At 32.2% G+C, this 22781-nt stretch overlaps 1 protein-coding gene across 8 annotated transcripts in view; it reads right to left on the reverse strand.

Moving 5' to 3' along the window:
* The window catches only part of LOC148625354 (ATP-binding cassette sub-family C member 4-like), a 107262-nt gene that overhangs the window by 72166 nt on the left and 12315 nt on the right, over window positions 1–22781 (reverse strand). For 7 of the 8 annotated variants that reach the window (XM_088568822.1, XM_088568827.1, XM_088568821.1 and 4 more), the window contains exons 2-7: window positions 19186–19296; window positions 17582–17708; window positions 13000–13215; window positions 12454–12543; window positions 9669–9832; window positions 9060–9185 (exon numbers count right to left, since the gene is read on the reverse strand). In XM_088568822.1, coding sequence (XP_088424948.1) covers window positions 9060–9185; window positions 9669–9832; window positions 12454–12543; window positions 13000–13215; window positions 17582–17708; window positions 19186–19296 — 834 coding nt within the window. Of the gene's footprint in view, window positions 1–347; window positions 598–9059; window positions 9186–9668; window positions 9833–12453; window positions 12544–12999; window positions 13216–17581; window positions 17709–19185; window positions 19297–22781 lie in introns of all 8 variants that reach the window. The other variant, XM_088568823.1, reaches the window with a different exon arrangement.

The following is a 22781-nucleotide window of genomic DNA, read 5'->3' on the forward strand; positions in this document are numbered from 1 at the left end:
AATTCCACACCAAAAAGTTCTACCATGCTTAATACAAGAAACAAAACCTCAAGAGTTTTGGGGATTTTGTATTTGATAATACCTGAACTTTAATGGTTTATTAATTCTATACCCAACACTGACAAAAGCAGATATTGAAGAAACAGAATAACAGAAGTCATTTTTATATGAGTTGTCAGACAAGACAGAGAAGGATTTTATTTTTGAAAATTGCTCTTCTCAAAAATGGTTTCCTCATGTCTACAATACATTTTAAAAATCTGGCAAAAAAATATCAATTATGTGAGCAACAGAAAACAGCACACAAGGACAACAGAAAACCAAAGTGAAAATATAACACAACAAACCTGCATTCTTTTTAATGTAACCATGGTTTCAGACGAGAACTGGAATGCAAAGGGTATGAACAGTGTCATTGACAGCCTAATTGCCTGGTACAAGGATATAGTAAGGAAGACCTTCTCCGCAGTTAATACATCTCTGATCAAGACATATGGTAGAAATGTTAAGAACACTATCAACTTTGCTGAGACAAAAAAGGGTCCAAGTATTAAGCCCCTTACATTATTGCTAGACTTAATTTTTTTAACCTCCAACCTGTAAAGATATTGAAAAATAGAGTTAATTTTTGTGTCAATAAGCTTTATTTTTGTTTATTTAAATAACAGTCCTAAGAAAAATGTTAAGTCAAGCCAATGTCAATTTAAAGACTATACTATACAATTAATGCATTATAGAAAAGTAGGTCTTAGACTTTCAGACATCTCCAGACCAGAAAGGGTATAAATCAGACAGCAGTACAATCAGAAATGCTTCTATGGACAAATGGACACGACAAGGATATTGTTAGGTACTTGCAAGACTTTAACTCGTCAACAAGATAAACAAGACCCATAAAATGTCAGGACCTGTGTGACCATAATGTATTTGTCTTTCAGTATATGTATTAACAATAAGCAAGTTAAACTATAGTGTGGGTACACACAAATTATCTAACAATGTCTCAGTTCAACAGGTAAAAATTCATATTAAATATTGGTCAAATTTCTTCACAATAGGAGGTGCACATCTTCATATGCCTAGCAAAAAAAAACACTAAGCAAAGTTTGAATGATATTGGTTCAATACCATCTTGGTCATCAAGTGATGAAAAATGTGGTAAGTTGAAAAAGCTACAAACATATGAAAGTATTTGTAGAATTTCTCATTAATATGAGGTGCACATCTTCAATGTTTATACAAACACTGAGCTAAGTTTTTTATAATATTGATTCCATACTATTTGAGTTACATTTCACACAAAGTAAGTATCCCCTAAGTGTGAGAGACGGATGGACACAGTCAAGCGGCTACTACACCTGCTTTCAACTTTGATGACACAGGTAAAAACCTACAGTGTAAAGTTCCAGCATTGTTCAATATTTGAGAGCATAATCCCAACACAATTAGCTAGCTTTGTTTGATAGTGAAACATTAAAGTTTATACATGTAACAATGTTTCCAATTAACTTCCGTTTACTCTGGAAGATCTACAACAATGTCAAACAGATATACAAAAGCACTTATATCTAGTGCTAAGAAACAAACCTGCATTCTTGAAATTGCAACATTGGAAATAGCAGAGAACTGGAACGCCAGGGCTATGAATAAGGTCACAGACAACCTAATAGCTTGGTACAAAGACACTGCAAGGAAAACCTTTTCAGCTGTTATTGGAGCTCCGGTAAAGGCATAAAATAAGAAGGTTAAGAACACTATTAATTTTGCTGAGACAAAGAAGGGCCCTATTATCAACCCTCTTAAATACTGACTCTTCTTAATTTTCCTCACTTCTGACCTGTAAGAAGGAAAATTACCAATTATCCCTTATTCGGTGGATGATGAGAAAGCTTGCGAGTGTGATAGAGAATAAAATTTAGCTTACTAGTTATATCCTGCCAGTTAGGTGTTAACTACAATACCAATGCATTATGTGATAAGCAATTTGCATGACTTCCTTAATGGTATTTTCATTCTAATTGTATCTGAACTAAGTTAATTAACCTTTCTAAAAATTTGTGTTACATGTATGAAAAGTAATTTGCCTATTCTCAGATTAGATAGAATTGAAGTCAAGAACATGTATGTACAAATCTACAGCACTGCCCCTAAAGAGCAACAAACATGCAACAAATTAAAGACACATACCAAACCAATTAATTCCATCCATTAACAGTTCATGCAGAGTATATGCATAATATGCTATAAAATCTAACAGTTCCTTCTTGATTGTTAGTTTGTCTCTGCTATCAATGGGCATGAAGTCTTATCTTTCACAGGCTTTTTATACTACAGATCTGTACAGCAAAAAAAAAACCAACTCTACTATTAAGTAGCACTCCAGCTAAGAATCATGCAGAATGTGATACATGGTTGGAAAGCCTACATTTTTATATTTTTGATATTTTGTTTAAAATGTTAAAGTAAGCAGAAATTAACGTGGTTTTTTATTTAAACCATGCTCTTTGGAGATAAAAATTATTCTAAATGTACTATAGAAATCAAAATTAACGGCGGTAACTCAGTAAATGACAGTAAAATATAATAGAAACTGTTGAAATTTCAAAGTGGATTACCTACTAACAGCAGACAGATTCGAATGAATAATTATACATTTCATCATAAAGACCTATAAAGCAACTTAATAACAAAAATAAAAATGTGTAGCCTTTTTGTGAGTGTATCACATTTTACAAAATTTGCAGGAGTCTTACAAAGACTGCTACTTAACTTGTACAAGATGCCAACAATGCCATTACTCATGCAATACATGAGAGACTCAAACATTTAGATGATGAATTGACCGTATTTGCTTTTGAACTACTGTTTTTCCCTTTGATCATTCAAAATCCTCCCAAATCTCACACATTTGAATTTTGAAAGCTTGACAGTCCTGTCAGACTTGCAAAATAATAATATTGCCTGTTGAAAGAAAAGGGTGAAGGACATTGGAATATAAAGGTGAAGGGCATTAAGCTAAATAATTCTTCAAAGAATTATACTTGAGTTTAAAAAGTATAATGTAAAGTGCATGTGTGATGGATAGAACTTTAATGTGTTTCAATATAAAAGCCTGGTTAAAATAAGCATCCATTGAAGAGTTTTATGAAGTCATTTACTTATAGCTGATTTGACAAAACACAACTAAAAACAATATGTGTGATATCAACTCCACCTCATTCAGACATTTTTTGCAAACAATTACAAATTCTGATAAAATGACAAATGGTTGTAAAAAATTGCTTGTCAGGTCTCCATATCCGAACAGTTTGATCAGCATTGCATGTTGTTTAACGGATGGACAAATACATTTCTAAGTAACTGTGTCACTTTGTAAATGAGACAAATATACTAATAACAGGGGATTGAATAGGACCAATAACTGGATATCCCAGAAATACAAGACAACATAAAAGAACTGTGACTCAAATACCTATACCAGCCAATCAAATTTTAATGTTATCTTTCTCAGACCTTTAGTAGGTTTTTCAATGAATTGGATATAGGGAACTGGGACAATACATCTACAGTACACTGAACAGAAAGCCATTAAAATTTGATTTAAAACCATAAACAAGAGGCTCCCAGGAGACTGAATCGCCCACCTGGTTGAATATTGCCTTTCAAAGGCAATTAATTTAACAAGAAGTTGTCCAACAATTTTGACTCAAGAAGTCTTTGGTAAGGCTTATCATAAGGATCATTTCAATAATTGAATGTTTCTTTTAATCTATCACTGTTTTCAAGATATTGACTGAAAACTGTTTGAAAAAAAAGTTATTTTTCCCTATCAAGGGCAATAAGTCTTACAAGGAGTCAGGTCTCAATAACCACTTCCAGTTCAAATGGCCACCCCCCTTATGTAGTACCAAAAACACACTGAACCTAGAACTATGCATTGTAAGTGCATTATTTGTGTGTATTCTGATCAAAAGTAGTTAAAATAAAGCTGAAAATGTGTACTTTAAAATCATATTTGTAATTTACTACAAAAGTGTATGAATATTGTTTACATGTGTGAGTGATTTGCCTCCATGCTGTCAGTTAGCAGAAAAGGTAAAAATGTTGATTTTCAGTATTTTTTATTCAAGTAAATTTTGTGAAGAATTTCTATGGTCATTGTACCATTAGAATAATGATTTTGAAAGCCTTTTTTTCCAAGCTTTGCAATGTTATACAACTGTCAGGCGTCATTTGTCCTGGGAATTCACAGTGAAACATTGAAAATTACTTGTTTAACATGTAAAGTAATAGAAACTTGAGAAGTGGTTAGTGAGACCTCATCTGAAATCTTTTATCCCTGAAGACTTTTGTAGTCCTAATAATAAGGATCATTTCAGCCACTGAAAGAATTTGGCTAAACCTAACGGTTTTGGAGATATATGCAAAAAACACCTGTCTGACCCCTACACTGTATGTACTATTTTTAGTAATAGCTGCCATGTTTTTTGACGGATCAAAAATCCCCACATCAGTTCTATGCAGGATACCCCAAGGACAATTCGTACCCAGTTTGGTTCCAATTGATAAAATAATGTCAGAGGAGAAGATTTTTGAAAGAAATAACATTTAAAATAGCAAAAATCATTGAAAAAAGGCAATATCTCCAATATGACTCAACAGTTTAAAACCAAAATTTGACCAGAGATAGATCTTATCATGCTGAACACTTTTACCCTAGATCAGAATTAGTTAAACCTATGATTTTGGAGATATATGCAAAAATCTGCTGTCTGACCCTTATGTTCTATTTTTAGTAACAGTGGCCATGTTTTTCGAAGAATCAAAAATCCCCACATCAGTTCTATACAGGATACCCCAAGGAACATTCATACCAAGTTTGGTTTCAATAGGTCAATTAGTGTCAGAAAAGAGGATTTTTGAAAGAAATAACATTAAAAATAGCAAAAATTGTTGAAAAAACAGATTAAAACCAAAATTTGATTGATTGATTGATTATTGGGGTTTAACATCTGAGCAGCAATATTTCAGCTATATTCAAGAATGAACATGAAATGGATGATAAAATGAACATGAAATGATGATGATGAAATGAAAATAGGGATGGGATAAGAAACGGCAGCCATGTTTTTCAACGAATCAAAAATTTCCACATTAGTTCTATGCAGGATACCCCAAGGAACGTTTATGCCAAGTTTGGTTCTAATCAGTCAAGTAGTTTCAGAGGAGAAGAGTGTTGTATAATTGTTAACGACCACGACAGACAACGACGACGGACGACAATGACGATGGACGCCAAGTGATGGCAATAGCTCACATGGTCTTTGGCCAGGTGATCTAAAAATGGAAGATAGACAGACCGACTGGAAGAACACAAGGAGCTCATCAAATACTCATAAAAAAATATTCTCTGGAAAAAATAGTTTTTTTTAAAGGTATGAAGTTTCAACATTTCTGATTATACTGCTTTGTACGAAAAAAGTTGCTGCCTAAATTGAAATAAAGCCATTTTGAGCATCATTCATGATTTAGAGAAAAATATTAGGAAAAAATAAAGTGTTTAAAATTTTTTAAATTAAAATGAAAAAAAAATAGCATCAGCATATCTTTTCAGTCCTTTCAAAACTATGACTTCATCCAATACAAGCAAAGCATGCATACAAAGGAAAGGACAAAGGGTCAAGATTTCTACTGAGATGAGGCCAAAAAAAAAACTGATTCCTGCTGTCCTACCTACCCTATTGTTTTATTGTTTTTTGCCAACCCTTACCATATTTCTGCTTTAAAGTGCAGATTATTTCCCCATTAACTAAAAATGTAAAATAATTTTTAAAAAAGGAGTAATTTCCTATGTACCTCAACCCTACCCTATCTTTTCTTGCTTGAAGCAGGAGACAAGACTTTTTTTTTGGCCTGATAAGCAGTCATACATTGTAGAATGGTTTCATCTATTTTCATGGTTATTATTTTCTTGTGCTGATTTCAGTTTTGGTTTTCTTGGAGAGGATTGTACATTGTTTTAGGATTTTAATTGAGGTGCCAAAATCATAAAGGACCAATGAAAAAAAAACACATAAAAAGAAATTAATTTTATTTATATCACAAAAATAATATCCTAGAAAATGAATAAATCCATAGCATGCTTTGTATATTTCTACAGCATGTCAGAAATATAAGGCCAATACAACTAAATTAGTATCTCCTTCTCAACACAATACAGAGATAATTCAGGACTATCATTATTTTTTCCATCTCAGATATTTGAAGCAATGTCCACTTTATTTTTTGAAAATTTTAACCCCATTTGTCTATTCAGCTAAAAGTATTAGTTCTTAAGTAGGGTCTTGTCTCCCAAATACTCTTTTAAGTACCAATTCATATAAAATTCAGACATTCTCTATGGTTGACGTGGTGGAGAAAAAACATCAACAAACAATGCTTTTTCAGTCTAAATATGCTATATTTGTATGTAATTTTAGCCCTTTCTGGATTCAGACCTGTATTTTTTAGAAATTCCACATAAATCAACCAAATCAAGAAAGATGACTCTTGCAAGATGCCAATATCATACACAATCTATACAACAACAGAATAATAAACTAAGAATGGATATGTGGTCTGAAACTGTTGTAAGTGAATTCCGTGGGTTTTTGACAAGCATGAATCACCTCCTGTCTGATGTTTATAAAAACTGCTACTTAAACGTCAGAACTGATTATAAGACTTGAGTCCTTTAATAAATAGTAAATATCCTGTTTTTGAAATGAAACACAGATGAACACATGAGAATGACAATCAACTAATTTATTTCAATTGGCCTTATTTCTCACCAACACATTATAAAAAGGTTTGTAAACTCTGTATATATCACTGTACATTTTATAAAATCAAAAATACCTTAGTCAATATTTCTGAAATTATATTATATACAGCATGCAACAGCATCTGAGATGTGTATGATTATGCTGTAAGTTACAAACCTTCCAAAATGGGTTTGCCATAGAAATGTTTTATCAACAGCTTATACCTAAATATGATGAAAACAAATATGAATAAAGGAATTTGCCTACACGAAACCAGACAGAAACAAGTTTGTCTTTTTGTTTTGTTTTTGTCTTTTTTTTTTCAGATATTACACAGAACAAATAAGTTTTTATTTTCCTTATTATTTGCTGTTGTTATTTCTTTTTTTTTTTAAAGGTCAGAGGTCAGTTTCACAAGAAATTGCATGATTTAACTTAAGACGTCTCACCTTACACATACACTCTCCTTCAATCTCAAGGGGATTAGAAGATTTCTCCAGTTAAGATACCGTATTTTGGTGTGTATTATGCGCACATTTTTACATAGAAATTATTTCCAGAACATGGGGGTGTGTATTATACATCAATACATAAGAATTGACCACGAAATTAAAGATTTTGGTATGTGAAAGGACACTGCATAATGTAAGCAGACAAACCAGAAATGAAATGTTACTGAAAGACATTTTATCTAATCATCAAATACATCTTTAAGTATTAAATTTTTAGTGATATTTTCTTTAAATCATGTTCAAATGACTTAATAAAATGTCTCATACAAAGGTTGTACAATATTTCCTTCTTATAAAGCATGGTTAGAAATTAATATGAAACAACAAAAAACCAAAAAGTAACTAATTCCTTTTTTGTCAAACCCTCCTTTAATATCAAATGCTTTTACAGCTGAAAATGATTATTCTGATACTTATTTTGATTGTTTCTTACAATTTCCTTTCTTAGGCTTCGAAATTAAAATTATCCAATTTATGTAGTTTTGATGATTACATGATGTTTTAGTCTGCATAGAAGTTTCTGTCCTTCACATTTTTGCAGGAAATACCGCATCAAGGTAAATAAATTGACTGATCAAGTGCAAAATGTTTTGTTTTTTTTTTTGTCTTACAAAATTTTACTGCAACCTAAGTCTAAAGGGCTTTTTTCACACATTAAGACCTTCAAAATTGAACTGTGCACAATACATAAATGCGCAGTATACACACCAAAATACGGTAGTTAAATTTTAGATTTCAACCCATAAGCTTCAGTGGAGAAATCTTGTAATTCCAAAAGCACTGAAGGAGAATCTGATTCTCCCATGAAAGCTGCACAAAACTTGGAAATGTAAAATGGCAGGAAAAATCTCACTGAAATTTATTCACAATCCGATGGTAAAAATCACAGGCATTTTTAACCATGGCATAGAATGGGAGAAACTTAATTTTACACCATCATCTCATTGTGAAATATACCCTAGCTTTACAAATATAATGTTCCACGTGCTGTTGCACTAAGTATACAGTATATGCCCCATCTTTTCAAAGCCAGATACCAAATTTAAATTAATCCATCAACTCGGAGCGGAGATATGTGCAATAAAATTTGTATGGACAGAATGACTGACAAAGTGATTCCAAAATACCACCCACTTGTTGAGTGGGGTTATAATTAACAAAACATGTTTTCGAAAAAAAAAATTAACATTTCATGCCTCTTATGTAGTCAAAGTTTCCTTTGTTCATATTTTCCACTAAAATGACAAATCATTAAGAGGAGTTAGTGGTGCAAGCAACAAAGTCAATCATCATACAGAGAAATGGTTTCATCATGAAAATCTATTCAGATTTTTACCTCTATTGAATGATATAATTTTGTAAGACTAAAAAAAGTATTTACTCCATAAAGGAAATTAATCATCACCTTTTAGGTGATAATCATAACAAAACCACCTCTCCAACAAACAAATAAAACAATGCATAGAAAAACATATTTGGATTTTTTTTTTTTAATTTGGTGTGGTGTCTGTACAGTTGTTGTCTACTTTTCCATAGAATCCATGTGCTTCATATTTTTTAAGCATCCTCAACTTTAGCCTATACAGTTCAGTAATGCTCGTTACTTTTTTATGTGTCCATTCATAAGATACATAATCAATCAATCAACTAATTAGGCTTTGTAATGTTAAAAAATGTGCCAGTTATTTTCTTTTTTTTTCCTCTTTTGCCTTTCACATATTGTATTACATAGAAAAAGACTCACTGCCGGATCTTCTCTACCAATTTGCCAAATGGTCTTTCCCAACAATACATTTTTATAACTCTCATTCCAGCGATTATTTCATTCATAACTTTTACTCGTTCATCAGTATGTATTGCTGTTTTATGCCTGAAAATACATAACAGCATTTTTGTTTTTATTTGTTACATATGAGTGTTCTTCTTCTCATGAACGTTCTTAACTTTCTTTAATGACGAGATCAGTTCCATTTTTTTGTCATATTTTATGGAAATGATCCTGAAACTTGTGTGAGTTCAAACATTGGTACTATGGAGAGACTCACATTCTGTAAAGCATAATTTGCAGTCAAAATGTGTAGGAACTACAGAGAATCCATTATGGCAAACATCTCTGAGATATAAATTCCAATGAAATAGACCTTATTTAACAGGGCATTTCTACCAAAACTATTTTTAAACAGTTCATATTTTTTCATTTTTTTTTGTTTTTGTTTTTTTGGGGTTTTTTTGTGACAAAGACACATAGTTCTTTTGTTCTTCAGCACAGATTTTTAAAATATACTTGATATTTTTCAGGGTTTTTTTTATAAACAAAGACACATAATTCTTTTGTCCTTAAACACAGTTTTACCTGAATTTAGAAAATAATTTTCCCATCCAACTCTGCACAGGGACTAACAGTAAGAGAACACCAAACCCTGCCATAGCTGATGGTCCTAATTCATGCCATAGAATGATTAATACTGGAATGGCCTGAGCTGGACCAACCCACAGGTAATGGAGAAATATTGCTGCCTGTAAATATAGATATATTGTGAGGCAGGTGTAACCTGTCAGAGTATATTCATATTTTTTTAAAACAATTACTAGTATTCCTTTTATAGTTTTACATCAACTACGATTATTTTTTTTCTTCATAATTTTCCAAAAATTAGGATGAAAGCTATAAACATCTCTCAGTGCTTCTAGGTCAAAGACTAAATTTGTATTGATTGTCATTAGTCATCTATTTAATTAGACAATTCAAATTTAATTTCTTAGTTCTTAGGCGATTGCTTTTCATGAAAATCTATGAAAAAGAGGAGAAGTTTTTTCATCAACCAAGAGCCTGAATCGCCTGAATCGAAGACTTTGGCAGGACTGTCATAAGGATCATTTCAGTGATAGAAAGTATCTTTCTTTTATAGTTTTAAAGATATTGGCTGAAAACATTAAAAAAAAAACAAAAAAACTCATTTTTCATCTTTCAAGGGCAATAACTAATACAGGAGTCACCTGACAAATTTGATCCCTGACGACTTTTGAAGGCCTTATAATAAGGGTCATTTCAGCTATAGAAATAATTTTGTTAAACCTAACAGTTTTGGAGATATATGCGAAAAACTACAGTCTGACTCCTATGTTCTATCTTTAGTAATGGCAGCCATGTTTTTCTATGGGTCAAACATCCCCATATCAATGCTATGCACAATACCCCAAGGAACATTCACACCAAGTTTAGTTCCAATTGGTCAGGTGGTGTCAGAAGAGAAGATTTTTGAAAGAAATAACATTCAAAATAGCAAAAACATATCGAAAAAGGGCAATAACTCCAATATGGCTTAACATATCAAAATGAAAATTTGACCTTATATAGATATCATCATGCTGAACACTTTCACTCTGTCAGAATTTGGCTAAACCTAATGGTTTTGGAGATATATGCGAAAAACTACTGTCTGACCCTTATGTTCTATTTTTAGTAACAGCGGCCATGTTTTTCGATGGATCAAAAATCTCCACATTAGTTCTATGCACGATACCCCAAGGAACATTCATACCAAGTTTGGTTCCAATTGGTCAAGTTGTGTCAGAGAAAAAGAGTTTTGAAAAATTGTTATCGACGACGACGGACGAAGACAACAACGGACTTCAAGTGATGACAATAGCTGACATGGCATCCGGTCAAGTGAGCTAAAAACGTGGAAAAAGAGCAAGAACTCCAACAAGGCTTATCAGATTAAAACAAAAGTTTGACCATAGATAGATCTTATCATGTCGAACACTTCTGTATGTGTCAGAATTTGGCTTAACTGAACTGTTTTGGAGATATAATATGTGCAATAAACTTGTCTGACCCCTCTGTTCTATTTTTAGTAATGGTGGCCACATTTTTCAACGGATCAAAAATCTCAAAATTGTTTATATGCAGAATACCCCAAGGAGCATTTTTACCAAGTTTGGTACTTAATGGTCCAGTAGATTTAGAGGATGATGATGAGGACAACAGAAGACAGATGCCAAGTGATGGCATTAGCTCACATGGCCTATGGCCAAATGAGCTAAAAAAGGCAGGATCTTTTATTGCCACATTTTTTGTTCAAACATCACTTGCTCAAACTCGGAAGGCTCAAACACCCAGGATAGATCTTATCATGTCGAACACTTCTGTATGTGTCAGAATTTGGCTAAACTGAGCTGTTTTGGAGATACAATATGTGCAATAAACTTCTGTCTGACCCCTATGTTCTACTTTTAGTAATGGTGGCCATGTTTTTCAACAGATCAAAAATCTCAAAATTGTTTATATGCAGAATACCCCAAGGAGCATTTTTACCAAGTTTGGTACTTAATGGTCCAGTAGATATAGAGGAGGATGATGAGGACAACAGAAGACAAACGCCAAGTGATGGCATTAGCTCACATGGCCTATGGCCAAATGAGCTTAAAAAGGCAGGATCTATTATTGCCACAATATTTTTTGTTCAAACTTCACTTGCTCGAACTCAAAAGGCTCAAATACCCAGGATTTCTTTAACACAATTCAAAGTACCAAACTTTTCTCCTATATAATCAATATAAATAACCATGGATTTCTCAAACACTTGAAGTGAGTAGTTTGTCCCTTCGGTAAAAAATCTTAGAGAATAACCCTCACTGACTCGAACTCGTCAGCCAAATTGTCGGCTTGGGTAATAAAAGGTGTGAAAAACTTAAACCCTATCATTAGAGAAAAAGTGTCATTTTAGTTAATTACAGGTAATATTTATGTCATCAGTAATTAAGTAATTTTAATCTAAGATAGTGCTGATTAAAATTCAAGAATGTTCCAAACTCAGCATGAAGAAAGTATCCTATGAAATCAGATGAAAACAAATTATTGACCAAGGAACTCGAACTGTGAAAATTTCTTGAAATAAAACACAGAATTTTTAATATTAACAAATAAGCATAACCTTCCGAAAGCAAATTAAAAATATCCAAGAACTAACAAAAAGGAAAGATAGATAAATTGATCCTACCGCCCCCCCCCCCACTAAAAATCAAATGGTTGCTCCCTTAGCAGGGGGTGGCTTAGTACCAAAATGACAGCAGAGGTTGTATAATTTTATTTAATACACTACTTATTGGTTTCTTAACATTAGAACAAGTCCTACCGTATCAAATCTATTGACGTCATTAGACATCAGATTGACTATTTGTCCTGTCGTGGTTTGACCTAACGCTGTATTACTAAGACGAAGTGACTGTAAAAGAGCAACATAAAGATTACTTGCCTTGTGCAAGACATTTAAACAGTTTGTAAGAAATGAAGGACAATATGGCAGGTTTAAATAAAATGCTTCACAGAATACAGCTTGATATAACTGCAGAGTTTGAACCCTAAACATTTGTGGCAAGTACAGATACAACATATAAATTTGATACAGCTTTGAAATTTGATTAGATATATGATACAGGATAAGAATTTGACCAGAATTAAAGTGGCCTCTTTCTGGTACCTAATTGGTTTCAGTAAAAACCTCCAAAGTCAATCCCAACCTTCCTTTTTGGGTATAGCACATTTTTATTCAATTTCAAAGAGATTGATTCCCTTATATTGTACACAACAGCTGGCAAATATTAAATGACATTATGTAATCAAATCAGATTATTGTTTTTTTACGACTGAGTTTGTATTTTTACCTTTTTATTTCACATACCTTTCTATATAAAAGACTACAACAAGCTACCCGTAACTGCATGCCTATTCTCTGTACACCAAAAAAGTACGGGTGATGAAAAATGGCTAATGCTATGGCACAAATGCTCACTCCCATGGCATAAAGGTAGGCATCTGTTGTGCTCACTGTCGAGTTTGGAGTAAAATAACGGATCAGTTGACCCAACAAAAGAGGCTGTGCTATCTTGGTACCTTCCTGTAAATAATTAACAAAATTATTTCTTTATCAAGTGCTGACTGACATAATGAGTTGGAACATAATGATGTAAAACAACTTAACAACTTCTCTCAAGAAAGACCTTACAAAGAAAACTATTATACCTCAGTATTATACCTCTATGTTAATGATTTTACTATTCTGATGAGTTGCATGCCTATAGACTATTGACCGGTCAAAATTTTCTTAACTATTTCCCCTCTCTGGAACTATTTCACCATAAACGTAATTATATTTGGCAGAATTTTCATTGCTGTTATGAGATCGACTAGGTTTTTTTTAACACTTCATTCAGATTTTTTCAGCATTCACTGATATTCAAGGTTGAGTCCAGAGATATAAAATTTCAGTCAGATGACTGGGTATGTGACTTCTAGAATAGGTATATGGACTTCCTAATTTCCTGAGATCTAGTATGTTGTCTCTTTCAGTCTTTGGCATAAATTTGTGTCTATTGTCTTTTTCGGAATAATAAAACACTTACTGACTGTATATTTGAGGAAAAGTATGTTTATTTTCCCCTCATAGTCAGTCAATAAGCATAAAGTATTGTATCTTTGACTTGACCATCAGAATACACTCTCATCTAGATTTGAAATGCTTGCAGAGATGGGTTCGATCACTTTCAAAGTAATTGATTAAATTACAATTACTTTGTCAAATGTATGATTAAATTAAATTAATGATTACAGCAATTCTAAAGTAATTGATTAAATTAATGATTACATTGGTAAGTAGTCATGATTACATCTGATTACAATGAATTTTAAATAACTATGAATTAATTGAATGGTATGGAACATTTTGTTGATGTAACTTGTATTTTTTATAAGGCCTTAAATTCTTTTAATTTAACAGGTAATATTATAGTATTAATGTATGGCCTTTTCCATATTGGTCCTGTAATATGCCCGAGGTATAAATCCCCCTAAAAATCATAAATTTAAAGCTCAAGATTAAACATACATAATAATTCAATATAATTAGTCCCAGTACCATCTTTCAGCAACTTTAAATAATTTATCCTAATCTAATTAATTGAATTATTAGGTCACTCTTAAAGTTGTCACTTATTTTGAGAAGTGTAAGCCATTTTGATTTAGTTCATAATGGCCCTGTATTGTTATCCTGTTTTGAAATTCGTAATGCACGGCTGTGATTTCGCAATGACCGGCTGAAGGAATTTCCGGTTTCGTAATGACCAGTTGTCGAAATTTTCGGTTCATAAAGGATATGCATTTCTATACATATTGTAGGAAGTTGGTTAATAATATTTTTTAATGTATAGTGTATTAACCTTCACTAATTTATTAAACCACATAGATCTATAAAATATTTACAAGTTCAATATAACCATTAAAGAACCTTAGTGAGCGCACTCACATACCCCACGCGTCCCCATGTTGGATACTAAAGTAGATTTCTTCGTAAGGGAAATAATAGATGTAGAAGGACCCTGATAAAAAAAAATGAATAAGAGTGTTTTTTTAGGCTTTAGACCTTTATCTTCTAACTAACTTCTGTTACTCAGAATGGTAGTTTAAAACTCCAGACTGTGATTTCTTTTGAGTTTTAGTTAATCCAAAGTAAATATTATTGTAGTGGAACAAAACGTACACTTGATCTATAACTGATCACAGTGAATTTATATACCAAAAATCATGTCATAATCTGCATGCGTTTAGAAAAAGTCAGAAATACAGTTATTTCTGTGAATTTAGCTAAGTTCAAGGCCCGTAATTTTGGTAAAAATCATTAGAGCAGAACCAACCATAGCCTTGTCCTGTAACTCATCATGGTGAATTCAAATCTTAAAAATCATGTCAATATCTGCAAGCGTTTAGAAATAAAGTCCAGAAAACTGTTATTTCTGTGAATTTTGCTAAGTTCAAGGCCCGTAAGTACGGTAAAATTCATCAGAGCAGAACGGAACATAACCTTGACCTATAACTTATCATGGTGAACTTATATACCAAAAATCATGTCAATATCAATATCTGCAAGCATTTAGAAAAATAGTCCAGAGAACTGAAGATGGACTGACGGACTGACAGACGGACGAGTCAAAAACATTATACCCTTTGCAACTATGTTGCTTGGGGTATAATTAGTGACTTTCACTTGAATTTTTAAGAACTACTGTACTTAATCATCATCAATCTTTGAAATGTTTTAAATTTAAGTCTGCATTGGTCTGGTAGGAATGTGGCATTAATATTTCCATTGTAATCATAATGTAATCATAAAGTTATCAGAATTACTGGATATTTTGAAAAGTAATTGATTAAATTAAATTACATGCAATCAGAATTTTGGCTGATTAATGATTACTTGAAGAAATGTAATCGATTACAGCTGATTAACAATTACAATTACCCCATCTCTGAATGCTTGATATGTAGTCGAACCTCATTAAGAGGAAGTTGACGTGACCAGACAAAAATGTTTGAGGTATCCAAGTTTCAGTCATTTAAGTCCAGAAGTATATTAAGAAATTAATCACAAAAACTCCATTTTATCATTATTTTACCACGAGCTGGCCACAAATGTTGCACTGATTTAAATAATGACATAAATGGCCAGCCTATGGTAAAACAATGATAAAATGGAGTTTCCATGATTTATTTCAATTCTAATAGGACTTGTTTCTTCATATTTTAGAATAGACGCAGCCTACAAGTGGCATGAAAAGTTTAGAGTTTTGAAGCAAGTCATATTATAATTCTGCTTTTACTTGTATACATACTTCACATTATCAGTTGGGTAAATTCTGATGAACATCAAGTGTTTTAGAGGAAAATGTTATTGATTTTATGTTTTAAAAGATGAAAATGCCATTAGTATTTAGCAAAGAATCAAAAAGTTTACAATGAAGACTGCACTGAGGTAAGACCAATGTTTTGAACTCAAAAGAGCCTTGTTAGAGAACTTAAAATGGTATCCTTCCATGTCAGATGTTTTTTTTTTTAAATCTCAGCAATGTTAGATTCTTTAAATTTTGTTATGATTAAAGACATTAAAATTGCCTTAATCATATGAAAAACTGTTTCTTCTCTTACAAATTTCTTCATGCTTTTTCATCAATCACAATAAGGTGTTCGTGAAAATCCCATCTCTTGCACAGCATAATCCTTGAGTGGATCAGTAATTTCTGCAAATATTTATGACTGATGGCCTTGACATAGTGCAGTTTGGGAACTCAGACATCATTCATTAAACAATTCTACAGAGAATCAGTTTACTTTGATAATAAATGATATCAGTTTTGTCTGTATTTACCTATACCATCAGTCACTTTTTGCTTTTCGAAGAAATCATTGTCATGTTTACATAGATTAAGACAAAAGATTTTACAATTTTATTTACAGCACTTTATAATATAGAAGAAATACAAGTACAGGTAACCCCAATAAGTACTGGTACTGTCTTTACATGGCCATAAACTGTCTTTAATAATGGTAGGTTGCCAATTATTGTATACAACAATCCTAAGAGCAAAAATGCTTTCATGTGGTTTTTTGACAAGTTAAATAATTTGAATAGGTAATATCATGGAAACAATTTAAGTAGGACTCCAGCTAAGAATCATACAAAACATGATTCATGCCTACATACTTTTATTTTTGACATTTTGTTAGAACTGCCATAGAAAACAAAAATTATGACTGAATTCAGTTGTTCATATAACCTGTGTTCTTAGTAGATATCAAAATTATTGGAGATAACTCTGTAAATGACACTCAAACACAATAAAATCTATTGGATTTTAAATGTTGATTATCTTCTAAGAGCATACAGATTGGGATGAATAATTACACATTTCATAATATACACCCATAAAACAACTTAATTACAAAAATAAAAATATGTAGCCTTTTTGGGGGTGTATCACATTTTTCCAGATTTCATGTGATTCTTACAAAGAACACTACTTAACAAGATTGAGATGTAGTGAGATGGAAAACTATTGGTAGATAAAACTATCTCAGATCATCATATCAAAAGAACTGTACTAAGAAGAAGTGTATAGGGAAAGACAACATGGCAATAGATAATGGCTGAATGTTTGTACTAAGTACATCATCTTACTAATGAGCAGTCTGGGCTTCCATAAACAACCTCCTTGGAACTAGTGGTAGATCCATCGACCAAGAAGCAACAATAAATTTTAAAAAAATTGTTATAATATGCATGTATACCAAGTTTCATGATAATGTTACCTCAGGTTCATAATAGGAGGCTTCAAATCATAACTAAACCCAGGTTGACAGACTAAATAAATAGATGCATGGGCTGAAAATGTATAAACCATTCTATGATCATTAAAGTATGACTGATGACAAACCTCTATAAAGACAATGAATCCTAACATTAGATACTCTAGACCAAACATTCTTATCAAACATTTTAACAGGCTTGGTTTTCCACCTTTTCGACCTGATTTACATTTCTCCACTTCTTTTTTCCATTCTCTGCAAAAAAAGAAAATAAAAAAAATAACTTTGGAACCACACTAATTTTTAATTTATATTACAGCTAATATTATAGTCAACTTCAGGGAATAGAGTTGGTCTTCCCTTAGTTAAAACAAATCTTAATTAAGAAAATGTTCCATTGTTTTTCTCTTTGTTGACTATAATTCTCAAATGCTTAGGAATCAATTTTCATGCCTTCCTAGTGTGAATGGAACCTTGTGGCACTATTTCAGAAAGATCCATACACTTTAAATCAGGTTATTATCCTAATACCAGAGAAATAATTGTACCTTGTGGTACAATATCACAGAGATCCATACACACATATATATATATATAAATATATATATGAACAACAACTACAGTGCCAAAACATCAACTGACCACAATTTTGTGGCACTTATGAGAAATTACTAGAGATTTTTTGTACTATTACACATCAAAGTATCTCTTTGTTAATGGTTGGGTTGATTGATAATGAGGGTAATTGATTGGTTCATTGGCATTTCCCACACTTTTGTTCTACTTTGTCATGTACAGGTATCATCCTGGTTTGCATACATTTAATGATCTTACTAATTAAATGATTAAATAATAAAACAAGAGGCTCTCAAGAGCCAGGTGAGCTAAAAAAAAGGGTAATAATTCCAAAATTAGTAAATCAATTATCTAAAAACTTTCAGAGAAGATAGTTTTCTTCAAGCCAAAGAGTCTAGGATGTGTCAGATTTCTTCTATCTGTTATCGTTTTTGAGATATACAGGTAAACAAAAAAAAATGGTGATACCCTAGTGTGCTATTTTTTGTAACAGCAGCAATATATTTTTGGCAAGGGACCATAACAGAAGCAATTTTGGGAGTAGACATGCCAAGGACGTTTGTCACAAAGTTTTATCAAATTCTGTTTAGTGGTTCAAAGGAGAAGATTTTTCAAGAAAAGTTAATGTCGGATGACGACGACAATAACGACAGACGCCAAAAAAAAGCTCACATGATCTTTTAGGCCAGGTAAGCTAAAATGGCTATAGGTTCACATACCATGAAGATCTATACTTTATTTTAAATATTGTAATGAAATAAAATGCTAAAAATTTATTTTGTGCCTGTAATACTACACAATCATTTTTTACTGTGAAAAAAAACACAGTTCAGTGGTAGTATTTATTTGTACAAAATGAATTCTTTTAAATTGGAAAGTTGTGCATTTAATGTAAATGCATGCTGAAAATATGTTTTACCAAAAAGTGGGAAATTCTAATGAGGCAGAATTTTTCAATTATCTTACTGAGGTCCTAAAAACACCAAAAGCTAATGCATGTAAAATATCATCATATAAATCATTCAGCTACTTCCCTATTAGTGAATCACACAAATTTGGTACAAATCAACCCTTTAATTAAGGAGATAATCAAAGTATCTTATCCTTGACCCCCTTGGACAACTATGTACTCATTTGTAAAACCAAATTCCCCTACATTTCTAATCTATCACCAAGTTTTTCTGAATCATCTTGTTCACAGACATTGTACATATCCTCCACCTCCAACCTCCTTTTATAGCCAGTTTGAAAAAGAGGATTCAACCACCTGAAAAATACAAAAGAGTTTGAGTTTTTATTCTCTTCACAACATAAATAGTATAAAATAAATTTACAGAGTTCAATATCTAGAACTGCAATGTGCATTGTACTTATTCATACAAGCATGGAATTTGTTTATATAAACATTGACCACTCAGCACCTGTGATGATTAAAATCTTATCTGACATAGATCTACATGGTTTTCATAGGTTCAAGTATTGTGTGCTTTGTAATTTGTGAGATAAGGATGTTCTGACATCTATTAGTTGGAATTAGCAGCAGACAAAATGATTATTTCAATCATTAGAAAAATCTTTTTTTTTTATTTTATATTTTATTGTTATAAATAAACAAGTACAAGCAGAAAGAAAAAAGACATAAAAATAAGGCATCATTATTAAATAAAAGTATATAAAGCTTTCTATTCACACCATTGGAATGTTTTGTAGACAGATATTATAATGTTTTTAAATATAAAGATTAAGCAAAAAATTTTTAAGTACCAGTCCATATAAAATTCAGACACTGCCTATGGTTTAGAAAAACCCACAGAACAAACAATTTACTATTTTTAGATACTATATTTTTGGGGAGAATAAGTCTTTTTTGAATTCATATCTGTACTTTGGAGAAAATCATACATTTATCTCTCACTAAAACCAACTAATTCAAGAAAGCAAATCAAGAACGATAACTCTTGCAAAATGCTAATTTCACTTACAAATTATATAAATTTTATCTCAAAAGTAGAACACCAAAAAAAAGAAACCATGACTGGTTATATGGTCTGTATCTGATTCTGAATAAGAAATAAAAGTAAATTTGGTGGGTTTTTTACATCAATAAATCACCTCCTGTCTGATTTCAGTAAAGACTGCTATTTAAATGTTTTAAGGAAATTCTGAAAGGCTTTTACTCTATTTATAAGTAAAGACAATAGATGGGAACTACACTCCTTTAAACAACTAGGTTTTCCTTATGAGTCTTCATATCACTTAGCTTGCACTTTTTCAATTTTTATTGTGTACTAAATTATCATTCTTAGGACTGTGCATTTCAGCAAACATAAACAATAGAATCATGTATTGTAAGTTTACATCTACCCATTCACAGCAAGAGCGGATCATGATACTTTGAAAAGAAGGGGTGGGAGCCTGGGTACCTCAGGAAAAGGGGGGAGGGGGTAGGTGCTAAGACATTATTTGCTATTTTTTTTGGTGAATTTTACACATGAAAATGACAAATTTACCAATAAAAAGAGGGGTACCAACTCCCTACACTGTCACTGGATCCCTCACCACACAGTTTCAACAGTATGTGTGATAGACCACAGCTACAAGACCCTCTTTATTATATATATGTGATAGAGAAAATCTATCTGCTGTTTCCCACACTAATTAGTAGATCTGCTATCGGAGAGAGATATTTTGTACATGCAATCCATCAACTTTTTCATTTTCTATAAATTTATAGAAAGAGTCTTGTAGCAAGTCTAACTAGACCATGATGTTTACTTTAAGGGCACACAGTTTAATTCATACAGTCAAAAATGAATCTTGCCGATTTGAATGAGATATTGCAGTCAGGGATAGTGTTCACTAGCAAAAAATTTTCAAACCCAAAAGACTGCTAAGGTAGGCATTTTTACTAGTCCACAAGGAGTTTTACTTAACACAGCGACAAGGCTTTTGATATACCATAGACCTGCTTAGTGGAGTATTTACAAAAATCACCTGTTTTATGTGACCATGAATTTGCTCTCCCTCGGATGGTCACTAAATACAGGTTTGACATATTCTCTAAGCTAAGATGTCCTGACTATGATTTTGCAGTATCATCAGAGGTCTACATTAATTTTTATGAAAAAGACTTTATACTTAACCCAACGTGTTAATTAAGAGTCTTGTGTTCATCAGTCAATGATGAGTGCATCATCTGGCCAAGGCTTCAAGACGGAAGTCAAATTTGTTTGTATTCTGTAGATATATCATTGATAACATCTTACCCAATTCTAATAACTTTCTGTAAATTATACTTGCCTCCACAATTATGGAGGCTGACATGTTGTATAGAGAAATAGGATAACAGCAGGGTAACTGTCAATGGGCTAATGTTATTTAAGAATTGAATGTTTCATTTGGATGTTTAGCATTAACTGTAACACATTTTCAATGAACAGTAAGCACTTCTAGTCTAAAACGTGCCAGTCTTACACACCAAAAATTGAACTTAACCTGTTTTTTATGGTACTAAATAAAATGCCTTGCAGGGCACAGCTTAATACAACTGCAGAGGTCAAACTCTGAACAGTTGGGGCAAGTATGGACACATCATTCAAACTTGATACAACTTAGAATTTTTATTATTAATATATCTGACATATCAAGGATTTGACCAGAATCTAAGCAATTACTTTTTGGCCTCTTATTCCTAAATGGTTATAGCTGAAACCACCAAAATCAATCCAAACCTTCCTTTGGAGGTATGGTACTTGTGGTACACTTTCAAAGCAATTCATTCCCTATTACTAAAATTCTTATCCAGAAAGAAAAAAAAACAAAAACATAAACAAATACAACTTGTTTCTGGCTCCTTTGTGGCCCGTTATTCTTACTTGGCTCAAGTCACAACCCCAAATATCAATCTCAGCCTTCCTTTGGTGATATGGCACCTTGTTATACAATTTCAAAGCAATCCATTCACTAATAGTGAAGTTATTGCCTGGACATAAGAAAATTCATGTGTCTGGCCCCTAATTTCTAAAATGTTCATGTCTAAACCCCCAAAATCAAGACCAGTGTGACCATCATGTTATAGAATACTGTGGATCATTGACATTCCTATGCTTTTACTGGAGTTAGTAAATTCTATTTAGTGCTTGTTAATTTATGACCCCTTTCAGGCCCATAATTCTAAAATGGTTGGGGTCATAACCCCAAAAATCAATACCAACCTTCCTTTAATGGTTTCGAACCTTGTTATAAAATTTTATAAACAGACTAACTAATATTTAATTTATCACACTTAAACCAAGTATCTACAGACAATGACAACAACTTCAAATCTTTTGCAGTCATTTTTTGCATTATCATAAATACTTTGCAAAGGTTCCAAAAAAAATTTGTAGATCCATTTTCAAGTTATCTGGAAACTGGAAAAAATTTCAGCTTTTTCTGATTAACAAAATACATGGGAAGTAAATGATTATAGAGTTTCACATAGAGTATAGACAAATGTTACTATCAACAGCTTGTCAATTTAACTGATTAAAGACAAGATAATATCTTCATTACTTTTCAGTTGTACATTTTTTTTTAAGTTGTGCAACATTAACAGATTTCATGGCAATAAAGTGGTATTCTGTACAATGAACGTAAACAAGCTGTATTATTTATACAAAGACCACTTGTTTTATGTGACAATGAATTTGCTCTTCTTGGATGGTCACTAAATACAGGTTTGACATATTCTCTAGCCTAAGATGCTGAATC

The sequence above is a fragment of the Perna viridis genome, chromosome 2, assembly GCF_037379345.1.
Source record: "Perna viridis isolate PV_CMFRI_1.1 ecotype Kerala chromosome 2, ASM3737934v1, whole genome shotgun sequence".
NCBI lineage: Eukaryota > Metazoa > Mollusca > Bivalvia > Mytilida > Mytilidae > Perna > Perna viridis.